We start from the raw sequence: 26414 nt of genomic DNA on the forward strand, positions 1-26414 counted from the left end.
AGGGCTTGCAAGAGGGCTCTCGTATCGTGGCTGCAATCCCCGGACCTCCAGACGGGACGCCTCTTCTCTATGGCCCCTCCCGTTGCCACGGTGACCACAGACGCCTCTCGCCTCGGGTGGGGGGGGGCACTGTTCGGGCAGGACTGTCCAAGGCACGTGGAACTACACGGAGACCTCTTTGCATATCAGTGTCCTAGAGATGAGGGCAGTGCTGTTAGCGTTGCAAGCACTTCAGGACCTTCTTCCTGTAGGAACGATTGCGATCCAGACGGACAACATGTCGGTTGTCTGGTACATCAATAAACAGGGGGGAACCAGGTCTTACCCACTCTGTCGAGAGGCCATGAGAGTGTGGGAATGGGTGATCTCCACCAATCGTTTTCTCATTGCAACACACATTCCGGGATGGTCCAACATCCTGGCGGACAGACTCAGTCACACCATCCTTTCCCCTTACAAGTGGTCTCTCAATCCGCAGGTAGCGAATCGGATTTTTGCCAAATGGGGGCAGTCCTGTTGCAATCTTTTCACCTCTCCTTCAAACACCAAATGCAACAGCTATTTCGCTTTAATTCCCCACATCGGGGAATCCCCGACAGACACTCTGGTGCATGCTTGGCCTCCCGGTCTGCTTTATGCTTATCCACCTCTCCCCCTAATGCTAAAGTTTCTACAGAAAGCCAGTCGGTTGGGGAGCAGGATTATCCTCATTTCCCCATTCTGGCCTCATCAAACCTGGTTTCCTTACCTTTGGTCTCATCTGGTGAATCCTCCTTGGATTCTAGATCCCCTCCCGGATCTGATTTCCCACCCTCTGGGTCTCCCAATCCCGAACCTGGACAATCTCAAGCTCACGGCTTGGCTGCTCCAGTTCCACTCGTAGCTAGGACTCCCGGCATCTCTTCCCCAGTCAAAGCTATTCTAGTAGCAGCGCGCAAGCCTTCTACTAGGAAGATTTACAGTAGTAAATGGAAACATTTCTCTATTTGGGCGGAACATCAAAACTTGGATCCCTTCACAGCTCCCTTACCTGCTGTGTTAGACTTCCTATCAGGACTGTTTCACCAGGGAGCTAGCTGCTCCACTGTCAAGGTTCTACTAGCAGCTATCTCTCACTACCATGTCGGACATGAACTGCGTCCTTTGATCACCGCAAAATTGTGCAAGACCTTTCTGAAGGGCACCTTTCTGCTCAGACCCCAGTAAAGGAAGTAGTACCTCCTTGGGATTTGACGTTAGTGCTTCAGGCCTTGACAGCTTTCCCCTTTGAGCCTGCAGCTCCAGTGGATCTCAAGTATTTGTCATGGAAGACGGCCTTTCTCGTCGCTATCACTTCGGCAAGAAGGGTCTCTGAACTTCAAGCCCTTTGTGTGAAACCCCCGTATCTAACCTTCCACAAGGATAGAGTCTATCTCAGGACCAATCCCTCTTTTCTCCCTATGGTTGCTTCCGAGTCGAATATCAATCAGTCCATTAACTTGCCAGTTTTCTTCCCTAATTATCAGAACAAAGGGGAATACAAACTACACTCTTTGGATGTCCATAGACAACTTCGCTTTTATATTCACAGGACATCTGGTCATAGGCAATCCGACCAGTTGTTCGTCTCCTTTGCCAAAATGAATTTGGGTAACTCGGTATCTAAAGTCACATTGTCTCGATGGATTTCGCAATGTATCCGTTTGGCTTATGAAAGTTCTGGTAGGCCCGCACCTCAGGGAGTCCGTGCCCACTCTACCCGATCTATGTCTACCTATGCTGCTTTTAGATCCAGGGTATCCTTAGATGATATTTGTTCGGCTGCCACTTGGGCCTCATCTCATACCTTTATCAACCATTATAAGCTGGACATTATCTCCAGGGGGAGAGCATCCTTCGGCTCTGCAGTGCTCCGGAACATCCTTCTATGACGGCCGCCCAAGGATCAGGTAGCTGGGGACTCTGTCCCATAGATTGCTGCACAAATGAAGTTAACTACTTCAGATTAAGAAGTTATGTACTCACCATAACGTTCCATCTGAGTAGATAAACTTAATTTGTTAGCAACCGTCCCCCCCTCCTTCCCCTTGACCTTCGAATGTTTACATTTGTTTTCTTCACAGTTGGTCTTTGAATTTGATAAATCTCTAGCAGTTTCTGCTTTGGGGGCAAACTTGATCTGAGGTCAGTCAGGGTTGGCAGGGGATTATGGGTAGGGGAGGAGCTAGGAGCTCGGATCTAAGCTGTTGAAAACTGCCGGCTTGGATCCGAAGTCGGATCCGATACCCATAGGTTGCTGACAAATGAAGTTTATCTACTCAGATGGAACGTTATGGTGAGTACATAACTTCTTATTTCTGCATTCTTTATTTGAAGCAATTTCCAGCAGTTCTGCTATCAAAGTACAATTAGCTACCATCTCCAATTACCACCCCGGATAGGAAAACAATAATTCATTCTCTCATAAACTGCAAGGCTCTCCTTAAAGGAGTTCTTTGCCCTCTCATTAAGGACCCTCAGATTTAAATTTAGTCCTAGAAACATTAGCAAAATCTCCATATGAGTCAGCTTTATTTGCAGAATTCATGTCTTTATCTTGGAAAAACGTTTTTTTTTTCATGTCTTCTGCATCAACTAAAAGAATTTCAGAATCACATCCCTTGTTTGTTATTATGCCGCCATACATGATTTTTCACAAGGACAGAGTTACTTTAAGAACTAACCCATCTTTTTATTCCCAAGGTGGCTTCTGAAAATAATAGTAACCAGTCTGTTATTCATCCTGTATTCTTTCCAAATTGTTCCAGTAGGGGAGAGAGACTGCTACACAACCTAAATGTCCACAGTCAACTCACATTCTACCTACAATGAACCATAGTTTTCAGAAGGACACTCAGCTGTTTGTGCCTTTTTTCTTTTGTCCTAACAGACTTGACTCCAGAGTTTTTGTCTAGATGGCTCTCAGGTAGTTATTTCCTTTGTCTACACTTACAACAGTAAGACCTTACCTTCAAAACCTAAAGCCCATTCCACAAGATCTACAGCTTCTTCAACCTTTTTCAGAAATTTTTATCACATATTCTACATTGCAAACATTTTCAGAACACCTTAAGCTGGACATCGTTTCCAGAAACAGAGCTAACTTTGGAACTTCACTTCTCAAAGAGTTATCCTGTCATGATGCCACCTGAGATTTTGGGTAGCTTGGTATTCTCTCCCAACTGTCAGACCATACAGACTGGTAAAAAGTTCAGATGTACTGCGTATGAAATGGGATGACAGACAGAGAGATTGAAACAAAGTTGAGAAAACCTCCTAATTGGAAAACCCCAGGCCCACATGGAGTACCTAACTTCTGGCCAAAAGTATTAATATCTTTACCTGAAGATTTAGCCATGAGTAAGAACTATTTATATGCGCAACCCGAGCAGGCACCAACCTAGTTAACAACAAGAAAAACAGTACACCTACTTAATGGCAAACCTGCAGGCTATCCTAAAAACTATAGACCAATAACTTGCCTTGTGACGACTTATAAACTGTACACTGGAATTGACGCCAATAGAGTTTATAGTCATTTAGAAGAAAACTCAATCATGGCAGTAGAACAAAAGGGTAATGAAAGAAAGTTATGTGGAACAAAGGATCATTTGTTATTAAAGTCATAATGGAGAACTGTAAAAAGGGGAAGAATCTACATATGGTATGGATAGACTATAAAAAAATCATTTGACAGTATGACACATTCATGGACTAAAGAGTGCTTAAAAATGTATGACACACTGTACACTGATCAGTTACACTACAGTGGCCATGAAACAGTGATAAACCACTTTGCAGTTAAGCCATGATAAAGGACAAATAGTTATTCCAGGGATAAAAATTCAAAGGGAGATATTCCAGGGTAATTCTTTGTCACCGCTGCTCTTTTGCCTTTCCCTTTATCCATTAAGCTGTCTAATTAACAGATTAAGCCATGGCTACAATTTGGCTCCCAGAAAACAACAAAGTGTTAAGATTTCTCATTTCCTTTTAGTAGATGATTTAAAACTGTATAATTCATCAGATGAGGAACTGAAAGCACAACTGCTAGTGGTCAAAACTTTTTTAGGCAATATAAGAATGTCATTTGTTCCTGATAAATGTGCAAAAGCAACCTTTAAAGCAGAAAAGCTGCAGCACCAAGAAAACATCAGTCTGGGACAGGAATGTGATATAAAATAACTTGAGCAAGAGGGAGTATATAAATGTTTGGGAATTTATGAAAGATCCACTATAAAACATGAACAAATGCGAATAGAACTTAGGAATATTTTAGAAGACTAAAATTAATACTGAAAACAGTGCTGACATCTAGGAACAGAGTTGGACTGATTGACTGGCCCCAAAAGGTATTGGATCTGTTGGACAGGAAAACAAGAAGGATGCTTCATGCAAATCAAATGATTTATAAAAATCAGTGTATACCAAGGCTGGGCAGCCTCGGTGGTGCAGCGTTAGCATTGCCACCTCACAGCAAGAGGTTCTCCTGTTCGATCCTCGACTGGGGTGCCTTCTGTGCAGAGTCTGCATGTCCTCCCTGTGGTCATGTGGGTTTCCTCCGGGTGCTCCGGTTTCCTCCTACATCCTAAAGACATGCTCTAGGTGGATTGGATACTCCAAATTGGCCCTAGGCGTGAGTGCTTGCATGTGTGTGCCTTCCGTGGAAGGTTGGGTGCCGAGCTGGCAACTCGACACCGTAAAAACTTCACTGCCAATCATGAGCCGACAGGTGATCTGCTGTGGCGAGCCCTAACCGGGAAAAGCCGAAAGAAGAAGTGTATACCAAGACTATATATATTCCCAGTTCTGAATGAGGTATGGGCCTCCTCAAAATTGATTACATGCATCTCCAATTGTAGCACTGCATACATATCTCACAAAACCTAAACGTAATGAAAGCTTTAAAACATGAGGAGAATAAGTACAAACAGCGAAAAGGAGACAAGTATAAAAAACAGTACTTCACCAAAAAAAATATACTTGTAGAGGAAATAAGGCAACCTCTGTTCTTCTTTTTTAAAAATACTTTAATAATCCACCACAGGGGAATAGAACGCCATCCAGGAGCTCAAAACCACAGCAAAGACAGCAACAAAAAGAGCATAAACGCCAATAGAGTCCACTGCGTTTTCGTTTCAGAAACTTCATCCGATGAAACAGAATACATACTGAAGTTTCATGATGCTCTTAAATACTCTCTACATTGAAATTCAGCACATAATTCAATAATTAATTGGCCAATTAACCAATTAAAAATGCCAATACCATATATAGATTTCCTGTATAAGGCTTAATTCACTCCTTCTTTTTAATAAAAACTTCCGTAGTTAGAGACTTAGAATGTTTAAAAACCTTACTAATATACAAATATTCATGACAAAGTTAAAAAAATATTAAAAACACAACACCGAACGCTCACTATACCAAATAGTACCAATATCTGATCAATACTGTGTGTTTGTTAATTTAAACTATGACCACAGTAGCCTACTGATACAAGGTTATCCTGTTTTTCCACCTGAGAAATTAAGAAAAGACAGTTTCAGAGCAGTCCTTGGTCAATTGTGATTGTTAATTATGAAACTTCAGTATGTATTCTGTTTCATCGGAAGAAGTTTCTGAAACGAAAACGCAGTGGACTCTATTGGCATTTATGCTCTTTTTGTTGCTGTCTTTGCTGTGGTTTTGAGCTCCTGGATGGCGTTCTATTCCCCTGTGGTGGATTATTAAAGTATTTTTTAAAAAAAGAAGAACAGAGGTTGCCTTATTTCCTCTACAAGTATATTTTTTTTGATGAGGAGAATAAGTCTAAGATGAGTTCCCTGTTTAGTTTCGCAGAAGCATATTGGTGTCAAGCTGGAATGGAATTCAAATCAGAAGAACATGAAAAATCAGGGAGCAGCTGAATGTGCCAAAAAACAGCAAGAATATAAGGTGAAAGATCAGATGAGAAGGCAAGAAATGTGGAAAATGCATAAATATAGTTACAAATACAGAAAACTCTTGGAACAACCTGATGTTGATTAGAATGGTTAAGGAGAGGTGAATTTAAACCAAAAAACGAATGGTTAATATTGGTGGTCTGAAATTGTGGACTATGTACACATTGGTTTACAAAGTCCATTGAACATGTGGGAGAAACTGACAAATGTAGGTTTTGTAAAACAGAATTGGAAACAATCGCACATGTTGTTGCTAGTTGTGATGTACTAATGGCAGAAGGACTGTATATTGAGAGGCATATTAATGTGGCAATACTGTTGGATTGGGGATTGTGCAAACATTATAATACTGAAGTAGATGAAATAATGCCACAAAGCATTATAAAAATAATGAAATTTATATCATATGGTATCACCTTTTGCCAACAGTTCAAACAATAGATGCAAGAAAACCATATATATATATATATATATATATATATATATATATATATATATATATATATATATATATATATATATATATATATATATGTTAGTCCAAGAAGAGAAGACTAAAGTTGCATTGATCATTGAAATTGCTGCACCCAATGACTACAGTATTTTGTGTACAGAGAGGCACAAAGCCATAAAATAGTGGGATTTGCAGGCAGAAATGAGGGCAGTTTGGAAGAAGGATACCCAGACAGTTCCAATAGTAGTAGGAGCAACAGTCGTGCTTAGAAATGTTACCGGTACATGTAATTACATATGAATTGCAGGAGGAGTCATTACTGGGCACATTATGGGTGCTGCGAAGAGTACTTCTGTCTGACATCAGAGATTGAAACAATACTAATTTCATAAACTATGATCATACTTTCACTTAGGAATGGAATCATACTTTGACTTTGGAATGGAGTCCATTCCCTTCATGCTATTAGAAACCTAAAAGACTTGGAGAAATTAAAAAGAGAGACTGAAAGTAGCACATGGAAGTTATTTACTTACCATAACATTTGATCCTGTTTATCAAAGTCTACTTGATACAACATACCTTTCTCCATTCACATCCAAATTGTCATGTTTCCATTGCTTTTTCAGATAATGATGCTGGTTTTCTGGTACATATGGAGGCTTGGCAGCAAACCCAGTCTAAATGGGGAGGGCTCACATGAGATTATGGGAAGGTTTAAAGGAGCTCAAGGCATAGAGCAGTAGTGAATATCCAGACTGGATTTGGGAAGTGGCTGCAAACTTTTGTATTGGGTTGACTTGGATGAAAAGGATCAAGCGTTATGATAAGCACATAGTTTCTAGGGGGGGGGGGGTTGCCATTCACTAGATGGAATAAGAAAATTCCCTCTTTTTTTTTTCTACTTCAGACTTGCAGGATAGTTAAGCTTCGGCCTTTAGGAAGTATTTTTTTCTATCTGTCTGCTTGGACTACTACTGAAGGAAAAGTTGTAGTTTAAACCTCTTCTAGTGAATTTGCGCATTCTTTGTGAGGGCTGTCCTTTCATGATTTCCTTCTGTCTACTTTAGGACATAACTTGGAATTCCACTCAGGTGTTCTGTCTACTGTGGCAAACACATTGAAAAAAAGATTAGTGGGTGCTGAATGCTGATAGTATCAATTGATGTTTGAGTGCGCTGTTTGTATTGGCTGGATTATTCCTTGCTTCTGTCTCCCCTGTCTGGGATGGTGTAGCTCTTGCACTTTGCTAGCAAGGTTTTCTGTAAATGATAACTTGCAGCTGTAGCCTTTTCTTCAAGTGGGAATCAAGACTTTGGGAACTAGATTACTCATACTCATTAACTGTATGTTGGGAGAGAAGACAAGAGTAGGGGAGAAGAGGGGATTCTAGTAATTAGGTAACATGGAGGGGAGCAGTAATGATATGATGGACAGATGTACTTCACGCTGTAGTGCAGGAGGAGGTTGGTATGTTTGGGAGGGTGGCAAGAAGATCATGATGGGGAATGTCTCTGGAGTTTTGTAATAGTGGAATAATTTAATACCATTCTAGAACAACTTTTATAGAGTTACATTGTTTTATAAAACAAATTAAGGTAATTTAAAGAAGAATTAATGGAATTTGTAAATGCACAGAGTAGATATGTGTTGATTCTGAGGCTTGGGGGTAGAGGGATAAGCTGATTAAGCAGTTTTTTTTTTAGTTTCTGCAGTAGCTAGGTATATTGGCTGAGTAGGCATGTGTGAAGTTGTCTTCATATACTGTCAGAGTCTGCATTCCTGTACAAAAATGTGTGCCTGACTGTTTGCAAAACTGCAGAGTTTTATTTAGAAAATAACAGAGGTAAGTGATTGTCTGTTATATCTGTATCACTGTACACAGCTAGAACCAGTTTTTTTAGTTCCCTTTCAGTCTACAGTGAACTTTTAAATTCTGTTTAACTGGATAAACACAGGAAGCACAATATCTTCAGAGATCACCCCTCCAGCAATGCCTAGTGTCTTGCTTAAAGTAACATACTGTGTAAACCAAGACTCAAGGAGTGGAACTAGTTCTTATTCTGTGCCTTAAACTGTGAGGTAGAATGCCCTTAATTGCAAGATAACCTGAGATGGTTATTTGTTCCTGTACTTTTTTTTTTTTCATTTTTGCTGGCTGGTTAGGTATACAGATCACATGTAACTGTTTTTATGCCCCACCAAGGCTGTGATGCCACGTGGACAGCTAAGACTGAAAGTGCATATTATTCCTATAGTCTTCGGTGACTCCATGACCTTCATGTCTTAGTCCATTCACACATAAGTAGTGGAGGCCATAGCGCTGTGTTATGTAGTCTTCATTTCCTTTTTGCCCTCAACTCTGCTTTCTTTTCTTTCATACTTAGTGCTGTGTAGTCTTCATTTCCTTTCCTCCCCTTTCCCTTGCTTTGTCACTGTTCATCTTTCTGGGTCCTCAGCTTCCAATTTTACTATTCTCCATGTGGGTGTACCCTGTAAAAGACGACAGCTTCCCTGTTGGGAACAACATGGTATCCTTGTCATGCTCATCCTTCTTTTACCAGATATCCCCAGACAAATGGTATGGCCATTATTGCTTACGTGGAAACTGGCTGTTGTACATGTGAATGATATAACTATTGCAGCATCAATGGAGAATTTAGTTTTTTAGTCAGGCCTAAAATGTCTTGCTGAAGGAGCGTCATGCAAACTCAGGACTCTGGGTTGTTCAGTATAATATGCATTTCTCAACAATTTTTTTTTTTTTTGGTAGGTTAGAGACAGAAAAGTGTGTTTGACATTTTAACTGATTTCAGATTTTTTTCCCCAATAGGATGACTTTGATTCTGATCAGCTGTCCACAGTTGCATCTTGTCTGCAGGAACTGTTCAAGGCTCACTTTCATGGTGAGGTTTTACCTGAAGAAATCACAGAAGAGTAAGTGTCATGGTTAAGTAACCCTCATCTCTTGAGGATATTCTGTAGCCTTTTTAGAAGCTTGATATAAGACGGTCTTAAATTTCAAAGTAGAAACCTATGTGTTTATCTTGGAAGGGTTATTGTTGCAGTATCATTCATTTTGAGTAGATGTTATGCTTCTGCTGACATTGGACTGTCCAGCCTAACTTTGGTTATTTCCTTTATGTGGCTGGAATCACCCTACTCTGCAGATATCAGTGGGACATGCACTGTAAAGGGGGGAGCAGGTGGAATTATTAACCCATTGAAAGTGTGTTGATTCACCCATCAGAGCTGCTGCTGGTACTTAAGTCAGGATTTTTTCTTTTTTTAGATAATTGTTGTACTGCTTCTGCTCTTTACTGTAGTGACCTTTTTGCCATTTATTTTGAATATTCTTCTGGGGATGATGACATCTTTAGAAAAGGTCACCAACAAGTGTGCCTTTGGCTGATGAGTACCACCAAATAATTATCATCTTCAGTTTTTATTCTGTCTTAATGAAAACCAATAAATGTTTAAGACTAGACAGTACTTGATTTAACAAGAAAACCCCACTTCAAAAGCCTTATAACCTGAAGGCCTTCTTAGAGCTTAAAAGCTTCTGACCTTAGGACAGGGAGTATCATCCCCTTCTAATGAGGGAGAGACATCTACTTTGAGTACAAGAAGTGTTTTAAGCATCAGTGTAAGATAGATAAGCTTAAATATTAGATCATATTAATTTTTAGTGTATTCCAACATGAGAGTCCTTGAACCCCTGCTCATATCTGATCTGGCTAATGTATTGCTCCAGCCTCAAACCCTTCCTAAACTTTTTCCCACAGTTACCTTGCTCCTCCTTGACTAACTTAGATCTCGTTTGCTGTCTGTTGGAGATGCATTGCAGATGTGGTAGATAAGTGTTCCGCCTTTTATTTATATTAGGAGGTGATTTTGGTCAGATTTTCAGTTCTGGGATCATCATGAAGTGTTTTCTGCTGTTTAGCTAATTTCTGACCTTTTCTCATTCCTTTTGGATGCGAGCATTTGAAGTCCTTGCCCTTCCCTTTCAGCTTTCACCATCTTTTACCTCCTTATCTTATAGATACTCATTAGTGTGGTATGCTAGTTTTTAGGATTAACAGTATTTCTCTTTTTGTGTTAATAGTGTGTATTTTAGGCATACATAGTTATTAAGATCTGTTTAGATACTTAAAATAGTTGTTGTGGAGCTCTTGTTACTGAATGCATGCATATTCAGTATGCACTGATTGCAACACCTTTATCTTTGCATAGTTGTTGTGATTCTATTAGTATTGCATCCGTATTCTAGTGTGTGTTACAATGAATCAGAAAACAAGTTTCAAGAACAGTACAAAATGCAGGCATATGATCCCGCCTCAAGACACTCATGACTTGTGTACCTTGTCTGACAAGTGAAACAAACCTATCCTCAAAGAGCTCCTTCCCCTGGGTCAGGAGTCCTCCAAGAACAAGAAGCAGTCAGACAAGTCTTCAAACAGAAGGATGCAGAATCGAGGATATGCCTGCTGGAGTCTTTGTGTCCTGTTTCAACTCTGAGGACTCTGAGGCTGAAGGAGCATGTAGTCATACTCCTAAGTACACTCCTCCACTTGATCCAGAATCCTTGACATCCATTACCATCCATGCTACACCAAAGAAAGACAAACTTCCCTGTAATTCTTCCTGTGCTCTCTCTACCAGATCATTCAGGTTATGCAAGAGGACCTCTGAAGTTGGCTTGGATCACCTGCTGCAGAGGTTCCTCAAAACCTAAATTGAGAAGGGGGTCGTTTCCACTCTGTAGACTCCAAAGCTAATTGGATTGATACATTTTACTCCAATCCCGGCTCCCATACTGGTCGTACTTTAGCTCCGGTTCCCTTGGATCATCTGGATCCTGTGACTTCAGAGTCCCTGATTCAATTCTCATCATCTTCTGACAAGTTGGATTCGATGTTACTGTCTAAGCTCTAGTCAGAGCCAGTGACAGAGTCTCTGGGCCGAAGAGTCAGGTGGCCTGCTCCTCTTCCTCTGTCAGTCTTATCAGCCTTTGAGACCTTGCTGCCAAAGCCCTCCTCCATGCCTTTCACACAGTGGGATCTGAGGATTCCTACCTTGGCACTGATTCTTACTCTTTTTAGGGAGTTAGACCTGACTATGAGGGGGGTTTCATTGGATCCCAGTGAGGTTGGAGGGGGTATTACATGCACTGGGGAGAATCAGTCCTCCTCATAAGGTGGATCCACAAGGTCCCTGACAATGGATCCATCCTGTTACCCTCGCTTTGTGGGCTTGGCCTCTGATCAGGTGTCATCTGGGCAGCATTGCCTCGTATACCCCAAACCAGCTCTGATTGCGCAGAGACAGCCCTCTGAAGATTCAGATGCATAAAACCCTGAAACATCTAGAAAAAGGCAAGTAAGAGGAAGCACATTTACTCACTTAATGAATCTGTCACATCAGACACTGATTCGGATAACAGAGGGCTCCCCTCAATCCCCTCCTCAGGACATTTCCTTTGAGATCTTGGAGCTGATGAGACAGAAGGGATTCTGACCAGCTGTACTCCCCTCTGTGTGAAGAAATGTTTGAATCCCCAGGACAACCCATTCTGCATCCTGGTTGGTCCCACCAGCTGATAAGATGGTGAATTTATCAGTCAAGAATACATTGCAGTAGTCTGACACATGAGAGTCAGTTCACAGAAAACCAGACATGATACTTTGAACCCCCCCCCCCCCCAAGGATAATCCCTTTTGGGCAACCCCAATGCACACAGTTGATTCTATTATTATTGTGGCAGCCACCAAAGGACCGTTATCCGAAAACTCATCTTCTAGCCATCTGCCCAACAAGGAGTTCCAGGCTTTGGATAGACTAGGGATGCAGGTGTGTGCGTTTCAGGTTCTTTAATGAGTTGAGCCATGAACTGCACCTCTCATGTGAACAGATTGCAGAGGGATCTTGCTCAGCAGGTGTTACCACTCTTAAGAAGCCAGTTGCTGGAGTCACAGAAACAACTCCAGGCTACTCTGTCTACAGTGTCAAACATTACCAAACTGACCATGCACCTACTTCATAATGCAGTAGATGGATCAGTGAGGGATCAGTGAGGGCTACTGGAATTGGCATAACCATGAGGTGCTTATGTGATTTTTACAGACAATTTTAAGGCATTCTTCACTAGTGCTCCATTTGTAGGTTCCACATTATTTGGCCAGACAGTGAACGACTGGATGCAGAAGAGTTAACAGGATAGCAAGACTTCTTTCTGCAGAAGGAGTTAAGTTTGAGTCCCCTCATTGCACCTTTTCCAGGAATCAAAAAGGGCCTCAACCTCTTTGATGTTGAAGTCTCACCATCCATTTCATTCCTCCCGTGACAGAGAAGAACAGGGCAGAGACTACCACTTCAATGAACCCAGGCCCAGAGGCAGAGGATGCAAATTCAGGTATTCAGAGAGCTCTTCTTGGACAGATAACCCCAGAACCCCTGAAGTTTGCCTGACTGCTCCACTGTGGATGCAGTCAGGGGACCCATATCTGTCTGCCCTCATCCATGGTTCACAGTCACATGAAACAGATGGGCAAGAGGGATAGTATCCAAAGGCTATCGTGTTCCATTTTTGGAGCACCACCAACATATCCTCATTTGCAAGATGTCCAACCCAATCAGACAAAGGCTGCCATTCCAGTGGTTACTTTCCTGTTACAAAAAAAAGCCATTCAGGATGTCGCACCAGACCAGTAAGAGTCAGAATTCTATTCTCATTTCCTTTTTGGTTCCAAAACAAACAAAGAACCACTGGACTGTTTTGCACCTAAATCTTCTAAATGATTACATCGAATTTTCATGGGTGCATTCGGCTCTTCCCTGTCTTTGGAAGGACCAGTGGATGTGCTTAGCAGATTCCAAGGACATGTGCCTTCAGATAAAGAGGAAATGTTTGTGCTTCCCTGTGGGAACCCGTCACTTTCACTTCAGAGACCTGACACTTTGTCCCCCTACAACCTCCAGGGTGTTTAAATGCATGGTGGTCATAGCAGCTCATCTAGGTTTTCAAGGACAGTAAACTAGAGTGAAACAATTGTTGATAACCCAAAAAACACAAAATACTGAAAGGAGACCACAAACTGCAGGGTGTTCTGTTGGCGCTTTCCTTGCTTTAATTAATTATCACGGAACTTCATCAGACATCAAACCATAGAAACTTCCTTCTTTTTATACACCAGCTTAACCAATCACAATAATCCAGTAGTTAAATTGAACACATTAAAAAACTTGTATAACACAACACCAGCTATTAAATGTTGAAAGCCAGATTTTAAATGTTTTAAATCCCCCCCCCCCACACACACACACACACACTCATCCCCTAAATTTTATCAGCTTTCAAAGCAAGTAAGCTACTGATGAAAATACTGCTTAGTAATACCAGGAGGTTGAGTGGCATTCAATAATAATTGCCAAAAACTTTCTCGATATTCCAAAAAGGAAGATCAATTCCCACCTCTTTCGTTCTTATTAACCTTCTCCAATACACACAAAAAAACAAACTTCTTAAAATTAACATAATACTCCTACAGTTGTACATAGGAGAGGAAGTAACTTGAAAAATATTTTTAGAAAAATAAAAATTTGATGAGAACCAGAGTCCTTAATGGGAGAATGAGTAAATGCGGTTGTTGTAAGAGTAGGTTTATTCATAAAACAAATAATCTGGTTATTGGGCAATACAGAAAAGTTTTACCAATAAGAGGTAACTTTGACTGTAATACAAAAGGGTGGCATATGTAGCATTTTGTCTGTCATGTACTGCCTTCTGTGTAGGAAAAAATGGAAATCAAATTAGGAAAAGGATATACCAACATAATTATGCTATTAAAAAGAAACATAATTAGGAAAAGGATATACCAACACAATTAAGCTATTAAAAAGAAAGATAATTAGGAAAATGATATACCAACATAATTATGCTATTAAAAAGAAAGATAATTAGGAAAAGGATATACCAACATAATTAAGCTATTAAAAAGAAAGATAACTCCAATGCCTTATATAAACATTCAGTGATTTGTGTTAATTTCAACATTTAATAGTTTAGTGATTATTAGTACTTTTTCAAACTTTATATTGTGTTGGATTTTTGTGTTTCTATTGACAGCCAGGTTAAAAGTTTTAATAGTTTTTTTTAGAAGTTTTTAGTGTATATAAATAGGTACAAAATACAGGATAAAAAATGACAGGTTTAAGTATTAAATATTATGTATGTTTAATGTAATGTTGGTGTTGTGTTATATAAATTTTTTAATGTGTTGTTCAGTTTGTTTTAACTGTTGGATTATTGTGATTTGTTAAGCTGGTGTATAAAAAGAAGGAAGTTTCCATGGTTTGATGTTTGAAGAAGCTCTGTGATAATTAAAGCAAGGAAAGTGCTAACAGAGCACACTGCAGTTTGTGGTCTCCTTTCAGTATTTTCTGTTTTTTAGGTTTTCAAGGATTCAAAATCTTCCAATACCTTTTTTGGGTAAGGTTCAAATGACAAATTCACCACCATAACAGAAACAGGCAAGCAAAAACTGAGGGTAATGCTACTCAATGCTAGAAGTCTAAATCTCAAAATGCACTCACTCGAAACGCTCCTTAAAATGGAGAACATCGATATCTGTGCAGTGACTGAGAACCTGGTTCAAGGCTCCAGAGAGCACCCCTGCACTACCAAGGCTATAACTCATACCACACTTTTCAACCATGTAACCTGGACTGAAACACCAAAGGCGGAGGTGTGCCCATATTCATTAAGGATATCCACACCTCCAGGCTAGTTGGTCAACATAATGCATCCGAGGTTATCCAAGTGCAACTAACTCTGGGCAAAACTGCAATCCAAATTGTAGCTTGCTACAGATCCCTCACCATGCCCCAGGATTCCCACTCCTCTTTTCTTGATGTACTGGAAAATATTAGGGTTCAACCAAACACCCTAATAATGGGCGACTTCAACTACCCCACCATTAACTGGGAAAACTACTTGTGTACCAACTCCTTAGCTCAACGCTTTCTGTAATTCATAAATGCTAATGCCCTGGATCAGCTTATCCACACCCCCACCAGGGGCAACAATATCCTAGACCTAGTCATTACCAACATGAGTGACTGGTGGTCCACACCTGAAGTCAACTCCTCGTTGGTCCGATCTGACCATAAACTAATCAGCCTTGATATCCACATCCCGCTCTCGCCCCCACCCCATATTAAGGAAACCAAGGTAAAAAATTTCTCCAAAGCCAACTTCATGCTTCTTAAGTCAGATGTGGTAAACTTCATGACACCCATGCAGATGGACAATACAGTTACAACTGCTGAAGCCTACACAAATGCACTCTGTAAGCACTTACACGAGTGCATGGACCGTGCTATCCCAAACAGAACCAAGACACGGTCCTCCAAAAAAAGGAAGCCAATCTGGTGGTCCCCTGCCATAAACAAACTGTACAACAGAAGGAAGAAACTGTTGCAAAAGAGAGTAAAATCCCATGAGTGGAAGAACTCCCTGGTCAGCCTCAGTAAGAAGCTGAGATCCCTTATTAGATCCCCCAAAGCTAGCTACGAAAACAAAATTGCCATTAATTCTAAGGACAGCCACAAAGCATTCTGTAGCTATGTCAAGAATCTCGATGGCAACACCTAGATCTGCTCTGAGTTACAGCACAACGGCTTGAAAATTACAGAACCAACTGATATTGCCAACATCCTGGCAGATAGGTTCAGTACAGCATGAATTAAAATGCTTCGAAAAAACAAAAATAAAACGGACATGTAACTGATCTAGCGCTTTCATCCACCAACATGTGGATTTCTTCAGGATCAATTAATCAATTACATAAGCTAATTTATATCTTTTTTGGTGCCAAACTTCATTACAAAGACAGTTTATGTCATTCTGTAAATATTATCCCTCTTTTATCAGGACCAACCTACATGTAATATAGGACTCCTGGCCCTATAGGCAGAGTCGAACTGTGTCCAGAACTGTGTTCTCTATCTACATCCAGACATTAAGATTGCCTATCGTCCAATACCTAAAGGAAAGACTGCCTAAGTATGTAAAGCCTAGTTTTTACCCCATACTCTGTAACTGCGTGCCCAGCCTACCAACCCGCCCAGGACTGCCAGCAGCCAGCACCAGTCCCCATTATCTTCCAAACTAGGTCCCTCTTTCCTACGTTGCCATTGCACCCTTATTTCTTTCACTATCTCTCCTCCCTTAATTACAGCTCTGCTCTCCTTACTTCCATTCCTGCTATACTCCCACTACCTCCCTCCTCAAACCTGCTTCTAAGTTTCCCCTACTACATAGCACCCTTGTTATTACACCTCCTCTCTCTCTCTCTACCTCTGATAAGCTCACTGGTTTCCCTGCCTTTTACTTCGAGCTTTACACCATTTCACACATTTTCCTTCCCTTGGCCTATCTACTTCCCTTAGTGATCTGTCTACAGTACATCTGCTTTTAGCACACTCACTTTCTTCTTACTAGTCACGCTATCACAGTCTCAAGTACCTGCTTCTTCTACCTGGCTGATTGTTTTCTCTCTTTCCAACTCCTTTGGCTCTTCCCCGCTCCGTTCGCCCTGCGGGCTCACTCCGCTCCCCTCCCTGCCCCCTAATCCCACCCGCCCCTGCAACCTCTACATTTATCCCCACATAACCACACCCTCCATATTCTGCACCAATCTCAGCCTCTTCCTGTCTCCACCCACTCATCAACACTCTCCACCCTCACCCACACAAAACCTCTCTGACTACATACCTTACAATAATACAATCTCTTACTCAACTCAACATGTCCCACACACACCTCCCACTCCTTCTACTAACTGTATTAACTTCCCTCTCCACTGCCTATATCATATCCTACTATGAGCTACCTCTAAGCTATACTGTTAGCATCCCAAATAAACACACCCTAACTACCCCCCCAACTATACTCACTACCTATCTCTGCCCCATATATAACAACTCATACCTTGAACCAAAATACCATCGTCTCTTACATATTAAATACGTTATTCTCACACTCTCAAAACACATCTACTACTATAAACCCTTACTCAAACAAAGTTTGTCATTACAAGATGGGGACATACACCCTAATCCAGGCCCTGAAACTGTCGTACTTCCCTTAATTCCCAACATATGAAATCTAAGTCTACACCACACACCCCATCTCCCAAATCTCTCTCTATAGCTCATCTTAACATCCGAAGCATTTGCAACAAAGTCCCAGCTCTTCACGCCCTACTAGAAGTCCAACAGTTTGACATTCTCTGCCTTACAGAAACCTGGCTTAAACCCACTATAAAGACAATGAAATTATCCACCCTGGCTATAACATCCTAAGACAAGACCGTCCAAAACAAAAAGGGGGCGGAGTAGCCATACTCTATAAAACTGGACTAGAAGTATGCAAAACTATCCTTACCCCTCCAAATGACACTAATAGTGAAATTATTACAGCCAAACTCTCCCTCAATCCACACAAAACTATAAATATTATTTGTGCTTATCTTCCTCCAGGTAACAATCCCCCTTTATTAGAAGGCCTACTTAACTGGGTCACAAACACTCTCCCTCAAGAAACTATACTATTAGGCGACTTCAACATTGATTGGAACATATGCAAACAAATGAACCCATCTACCCATATTAACCTCCATGGATTCCATCAAAACATTAATTCAACAACTAGAACAAATAAAACCAATAACAAAGAAACTATACTAGACTGGATCCTAACAAATACCCCCCAACAAAAATACACTACAGGAACCCTCCCAGATGACCTAAGTGACCACTCACTAACATACATTATCAGGCACAAAACATACCTAACGAAACCACCACTTATCTGATTATCTCGCAGCAAAAAACACTTTGACCCCCATCAGTTTCAATACGAACTTAGCCTAGTCAACTGGTCACCTCTGCAAACCTTGCCATTAGGCAGCGCAGTTAACCACTTCAACAATACCTTCCTTACCATTCTTGATCATCATGCCCCCATGCGCTCTATACGCATGAAATTCAGGACAGCACAATGGCTTACAAGTAATACTAAACAACTTATAATAAGTAGGAACAAAGCCTGGACTAAATGGCGAACTACTAAAGACTCACTTGACCACCTCATTTACAAACAAAAAAGAAATTCGACTAAAATAGCTATCATACAAGATAAAAAAAACTTTTACACCCAATTACAGAGTTCCTCCCAACAACAACCACAAAAATTCTGGAATTCTATTAACAAACTTCTTTCCCCCGGGAAAGTGGAAACTCCCAGTCCACTAGGCTCCCACCCTGACTCTCCCTTGCATACTGCAAATGCTTTCAATAACTTCTTTACTTCTGCAATACTTAATCTAGCCAACCAACAAAGCCCTGACCCTGCTCTACTAGGTAACCAGAACTACACCCCACCACCATTTCATCTTAAACCCATACCCACCTCCTATATACTTAACCTACTTCAAAACTTAAACCTTCTACACCCTCAGCCGACAAAATCCCAGCAGAATATCTCCAGCTAGGAGCTAAAGCTATTGCCTATCCAATCTCTATACTAATTAATAGAACCATAAAAGAAGGTACTATACATTCACTCTGGAAAATCTCCCACATCATCCCTCTCTTTAAAGGGGGTGATTCTTTTGAATACTCTAACTACCGCCCTATTAGCTGCTATCTCCTATAGCAAAAATAATGGAAAAATGCATCCACAAACAGCTACTTAATCACCTTCTATACAATAATCTCCTAGCAAATTGCCAACATGGATTCCGTCCCTACCATAGCACCACCACAGCCTTACTAACCTTTATTGATTCCATTAATAATAACCGAAACAACAATCTTCTTTCATCAGCCTTCTTTGTAGATCTGTCAAAAGCTTTTGACATGGTGAATCACCAACTACTCCTTCATCGCTTAAAATCTCTTTCTTTTGATAGCACTGCTCTAAACTGGTTTACTTCTTATCTTCAAAATAGGAAACAAGCAGTGCTATGGAACAACAGTCTCTCGGAGCTTCTTCCTACCTCTCTAGGTGTCCCTCAGGGCTCAATCCTAGGTCCTCTTTTATTTTCCATCTTTATTAACGACCTACACCTTGCCACACCTCTTACTACCTGTATTCAATACGCTGATGATACCACCATCATTTGCTCTGCCTCTAACCAAAATGACCTACGACCTCACCCAAAGAACTTTTACTACCATAGAGCAATGGTTCTCTAATCACTGTCTTCTTCTAAACCCTAAGAAAACTAAACTTCTCCTCTTCTTACCTACACACCAATCCCCTCAATTAACTTCTCTCTTACTTCAAACAATGGTACCCTTATCTCCCCAGACCAAACAACCAAACTCTTAGGCATAACTATTGATAACCAACTTAAATTTGACTTTCATATTAACTCAACCATAAAAGCAACTCATAGAAAATTAGGTTCTCTTTACAGAATCAAATCATTCCTAACTCCAGAAGCTAGAACTACCATAGCCAGAACTCATCTTATCTCTACACTACTATATGCTTCCGCTATATATACTAACCTTTCCAAATATAACATCAATAAGCTTACATCTACCTACAATAACATTGCCAGATTTGCCACTGCCTCCCCATATAAAACACATCACTGCAGAAATCTCCACCTCCTAGGATGGCTAGAGCTACCCCACCTGATTGAATACTACCAACTCTCTATAGCCCATAAAGTCCTCCACCACCCTGATTATACACCTATGCTCTCCACCCTTATTAAGCCTTACAACAACCTAAAAAACCTTTGCTCGTCTTGTAAAATACTGATCCAAACCTCTCTATCTAAGAACACTGCAGGTAACTCCATATTTTCCAACTCAGTTGGTAAAATATGGAATCAACTTCCTCCTGACCTGACAACCCAAACCTCCAACTCTCTATTTAAAACTAAACTAAAACACTACCTATCCAACCACAGGCTATGCTCATGCAACTACCCAACCTGATCTTTCTGCTCCTCACTACTCTTGCAAACATCTTTCTTTCTCCCAGCTCTAAGCTATTCCACTAAGAAATGCTCTCTCTAATCCTGTAACTATACCCTCCTCCCTATTCTACTGCTTACCTTCAAACATCCTACTGTATCCTGTCTTATTCTACCCTTTCCAATACTCAAGCTAAAGCACTACCTCCTATTATCTTTATGTACTTTCTTCACATTGTCATTATAATGCCCAAAGTATGTTCTGTGCTTAAAATTTTTTTTTTTTTTACTGTGTACATATTTTTCATGCTTTAATTTTTGATTTGTGTATTTACTTTTTCTCTCATGTGTGTAACACCTTAAGTACTTTGTAAAGACTGTTTGATTATCATGCTGTTAGATAGCGGAGCTTTTCTCCTCGGGCCTCCACTGAAAATGGACATGTATCCAGTTGGACTAGCCCGGTTAACAAATGTAAAATAAATAAATGTCAAATAAAATATCTCTCAAATCAATACTTTAAAACCTTACAATCTCACAAAATAATTAATACTTGACATGTACTTTATATGCACTTCCCAAACCAAAACTTCCCTAAATTTGTACATCCAAAAATGTACATATTAAAATGTTCATTAGTAAAACACTGGGGATATATATAAATTTACTTGTTGCAAGTCATAACATGCAGCTGTGTCTGAACACAGTTGTTTAAAAGCAAGTAAAAGGTTATAAAAAGTAGTAAATATAATTCTATGGGAATGTATAATAATGTAACAAACGATAAAGTAAAATCTGATAAAACCTGTGTCATAAAAATATATTCACTTTACAGTAAATAAAACTCTATAAATTATTCATATATAAATACATAAATAATTAAATAATTTTCCTATTATAAAATCCTTTGTTAATAAAAATACTTATATGAATTTTATTTTTTCTATTTTGTTTAAAATCTCCATTTTAAAGTCCTGTAGGTATCATGTTGAGTACTAAATTATACCCTCCAAAATAAATGAACTGAGTAGAGATATTGATCTAATAAATCAGAATAATTATTGTACCATTTGCAGTATAGGTTTTATACTTATATATTCATTTAATCCTGGTGAGGTAGATGCATCAGTTAATATTTGCCATTTTACCTCTCTTTCAGACAATAATGCCTTCATGTTGCCTCCTCTTGTGTTCATTCGTACTTTTTCAATAATTGCAAATTTAAAACCGTGGCTGTGGTCAGTAGCTTCTATATGCCTATACAAAGCATTTTTACTATCTTTTTTCTTTATGGCATATAAATGCTCATATATTCTTCTCTTAAATATTCGTTGTCTTTCCTATATAAAAACTACTACATACCTGACATATACCCATGTATATAATATATTTTGTGTTGCAATTCCCTCTTTTAAATGTTGTTCTAGTCCTATTGATGTTCCCTAGAATAAACCTATCCTCCTCGAATATATGTTGGCAATATCTACAGCATCCACACTTTTTAGTACCTATAACTTGACTTCTACTGCCTTCGTTTCCGTTACTTCTTTCAAATATGAGCTTCAAGTTGGTTCTCATTTTATACACAAATATATGTGCATCTCCCACTAATTCCCTCACAGTGTTATCCACTGTTAGCATATTCCAGTACCTTCTTAGTATCGGTTTTATTAGTGTAACCTGAGGGCTGTATTCTAATATACAAGCTCGTTTATAATCCATTCTATTATCCTCAATAGTACTTCTATTGGTTACAAATTTACCTAATACTGGATAAATTTTTTTCTCCCATTCCCCTATTACATATTTCTTGACTTCATTCATAAGTTTGGGAGGGTACCCCGCATTTCTAAATAGTCCACTGATGTAGTCTATTTCTTCCAACATGTCGTTGTATTCTGAGGTCATTCTTGCCGCTCTTATGCATTGTCCCTTAAATATACTTTTCTTGGTCTTGTGGGGGTGATAGCTGGTATATTCTAAATAATTATTCGAAAATGTATTCTTTCTGTATATACGAGATGTAAAACTCCCTTCTTTACTAGATATATAGGTATCCAAATATGCTATACCTATACCACTGTAGTTGTGGGTAAATTTTAAATAATGACTAGTGTTATTTAAGTATCCTATAAATTCCTCTATTTTTACTTCAGGTCCCTCCCATAATATGACTATATCGTTCACAAACCTTGTGTAATACCTAATATACCTGAAGTATTCACTTTTAAATAATTTTTCGGATCCCCACTCCAGCATGACCATATTGGCGTATATTGGGGCACATGCAGCACCAATGGCGATACCTTGTATCTGCTTGTAATACTCGCCTTCAAAATATATGTAATTATGTTCCAGTATAATGGTCATGAATTCCATAATAAGGTTAATACGATCCCCATCCAAATGAGAATAACGTCTAATACTCTCATAAGAGCTATCCAGCCCTTCTTCCTTAGGGATACACGAAAAGAGATCTATCACATCAACTGTGATGAAAATCAATCCCTCTTTCCATAATTGTTGTGTTAAATTCCCCAAAAAATGCCAAGAATCTTTTATCAAATGGGGTATTTTATCATATATATGTTTCAACCAAGTGTCTATAGCTTCTCCCATAGGGAAAGTTTTGGATCTGCTTCCTGATATTATCGGACGAAATGGTGGGTCTGTTAAATTTTTGTGTACTTTGGGAATCCCCACTATGGTAGCTAAAATAGGGTGGTCCACTGTTAAGTATTTATAAGTTCCTAAATCAATTCTTCCATCAAGTAATACTTCTTCTAGGTACATATCTATCCGCCTATATCCTATATTAATCTCATTCATTGATACGGATGTATAATTTCCAGACTCAACTAGAATATCAAACATTTTGTTTAAATATTGATTCTGATCATATAATACTATCCTTCCCCCCTTATCCGGTTTCATTATACGTACTGAATTGTCCTGTTTTAGCCGCTGAATTAACAGAAGTTCTTCCTCACTCAAATTACTTTTATCCTTATTGTAACCAGTGTTTTTCTCTAATAAATAAATTTCTTTAGTTACCAGTTTTTCATACATGGCCACATTGGGGTGGGTCTGGGGTATATACGTGCTCTTTTTCTTTAGCTTTGTTGAGTTACATTCTCCTATACCCTTGGTGGTATTAAATTGTATAGCTAAATTAATCTTCCTTAAATACTTCTTAATTTCTATGATGCTGTCCACAACTTTAAAACGATTACTCGGGAAGAATTTCATTCCTTTAGTAAATAGTGTAAAACATTCATCACTAATTTCCATTCCTATATAATTAAAGATATTAAATTCATTTTTACTAACTATAATTTCTTTAGTGTCCTTTCCATTTAAAAATATGTCTTTGGTTTTTATTAATTCTTTACTACTACAATTCGAACCAACATCCTGTCTTAATAATAATTTTCCCTCCATTTCGGGTAAAATATGCGTGTCTGTCCCCTTCTCCCTCTGTTCTCTCCCCATTTCTAGTTCCCTTTCACGTTTGGGTTTCTTCCCCTTTAAAAATTTTCATTGTCTCTATTATTCCCATAATTTGCATAATTATTTAAATTATTATTTGTTTCCTCTATTACATCATAGTTCCCTCTATAATTCCCTGTGTCATTTTTCCAAGGTTATACAGTGTTGTTCTTATAATCTTTAATATCCCCCTCTATTTTTTTATGTTTCTTTGATATTATACTATTTGCTTTTCGTTCAGCCTCTGTAAATTGTTTTAAATATAAATTTTCCCATTGATCGAACAACAGGTCTTCAGCTATAGCTTTATTAAGCTTCTCCACCATATCTATAGTTTTACATAATTTTTCATCATTTTTCTTTATCAATAATTTCATAAAATCAAACCCAACATTGTCAAATAATGTCTCAAATTCTTTACTTGTTTGACCATTAAGTAAAATTCCCATAGGCTTTTTAAAAAATCTTAGTCCCTTAGGGACTATTTTGAGTGTCAGACATGTATTTAAATATGCATTATCAGTTTTGATTCCCCTGATAATGTTTAAATTCTTCCCCAGTGAATATATTAAATCTCGTAAAGTGCCAGTACATTTATCATGATTAACATCATCATTCACATCACCTTGATCCATATTATCAAAGCATATATCAGTAGTTATAAAATTATCTATTCCAAATACTCGTTTATGATTATTATCACAGTTAGTGTTGGCACTAGCTCTAGCTCTAGGGCTTGAGCTGTGACGAACAGTACCTTGCTCGTTGCATCTTTGTGAAGCAACAGTAGAATATGTTTTTATAATAGGAAAATTATTTAATTATTTATGTATTTATATATGAATAATTTATAGAGTTTTATTTATTGTAAAGTGAATATATTTTTATGACACATGTTTTATCAGATTTTACTTTATCCTTTGGTACATTATTATACATTCCCATAGAATTATATTTACTACTTTTTATAACCTTTTACTTGTTTTTAAACAATTGTGTTCAGACATAGCTGCATGTTATGACTTGCAACAAGTAAATTTATATATATCCCCAGTGTTTTACTAATGAACATTTTTATATGTACATTTTTGGATGTAGAAATTTAGGGAAGTTTTGGTTTGGGAAGTGCATATAAAGTACATGTCAAGTATTAATTATTTTGTGAGATTGTAAGGTTTTAAAGTATTGATTTAAGAGATATGCATTTATTATTTACTATTCAGAATGACATAAACTGTCTTTGTAATGAAGTTTGGCACCAAAAAAGATATAAATTAGCTTATGTAATTGATTAATTGATCCTGAAGAAATCCACATGTTGGTGGATGAAAGCGCTAGATCAGTTACACATCCGTTTTATTTTTGTTTTTTCGAAGCATTTTAATTCATGCTCTATACTTTTTGAGTGCTTATTGTTCACATTAAAGGTGGTATTATAGTTTACTAGCGTGCTTCTCCATTGGGACTTATTTGCATTCAGTTTTTGGTCGTTTTGAAGCGTTGATTGGATCCTACAAAAGGGACTCGCTGGGACAGATGCCTGGTGTCAGAACCATGGCTTCAAGCTCAATGGCAAAATGTGCAGTGTCATCCCCTTTGGTATAAACTCTGTACCCATGAACTACCACATAGGCAGCAATCTACTTAACACCAAATTTGTGATAAGATTCCTTGGGACCCAGGTGGACAGTAGTCTCTCCTTTGATAGTCACCGCCACAGTAGTCAGGAAGTCCTTCTACGTGGCACACCTCATCATAAAAGGGTTCTCATCTAGGAAAAAAGATGTCATTGTTCCCCTCTACTCGACACTCAGATCCATTATAAGCTACAAAGCCCCTTTTGGAATGTACTTCACAAGACATCTGCAGCTGCTGGAAAAGCCACAGAAGTACCTCACAAAGAGGATTACTGGCCTCAAACATATGCCCTACACTGACCATCTCAAAAAATTCCAGCTTTACTCCGTAGCATATCGCCTACTCCAAGGTGATCTCTGCCTAACATGTAAAGCTATGTCAAACCCAGAGCTGTTGGACATGCTACACCTAAAGAAATCCCAATCCCTCTGAGCTACATGCTCTAGGGACCTAAACCTTGTCACCACAATAAACAGGACATGCTAGAGGGATAGATTCCTGTCCCAGAGACTTCCCATACTCTGCAGCAGGCTACCCATCTGTGTCAAGCAAAGTTCTTCATTAGCACTCTTCAAGAAAAATCTTGATGTGTAGATGGGAATTAGGAAATACACCCCAGGGATCACATCTGTGTCTCTGCTCGACAGTGGCACAGGAAATTAACTTTCTTGGGTGGTGTAAGCCAGGGAACCTTGTTGGCTAGGCTTACATAGGCCCTTGGGCCAATAGCCTAGTACCTACCTATGAACCTGGCTCTTCGCTATCACTTTCAAGAGAGTCCTTTGTTCAAGCGAAAGAGTACGTACTTCTTGTTTGCACCCTCATCTGGATATCATGGTGAATTTGTATCATGGTGAATTTTAAAAAAATCCA

The 26414-nt window shown here is 39.1% G+C and overlaps 1 protein-coding gene across 3 annotated transcripts in view; it reads left to right on the forward strand.

Moving 5' to 3' along the window:
- The window catches only part of INTS3 (integrator complex subunit 3), a 2345436-nt gene that overhangs the window by 1258125 nt on the left and 1060897 nt on the right, over nucleotides 1–26414 (forward strand). For all 3 annotated transcript variants that reach the window (XM_044079970.1, XM_044079971.1, XM_044079972.1), the window contains one exon: nucleotides 9251–9354. In XM_044079970.1, the coding sequence (XP_043935905.1) occupies nucleotides 9251–9354 (104 nt within the window). The remainder of the gene's footprint in view (nucleotides 1–9250; nucleotides 9355–26414) is intronic.

The sequence above is a fragment of the Protopterus annectens genome, chromosome 8.part0 (genome assembly GCF_019279795.1).
Source record: "Protopterus annectens isolate FY-2018-M chromosome 8.part0, PAN1.0, whole genome shotgun sequence".
NCBI lineage: Eukaryota > Metazoa > Chordata > Ceratodontiformes > Protopteridae > Protopterus > Protopterus annectens.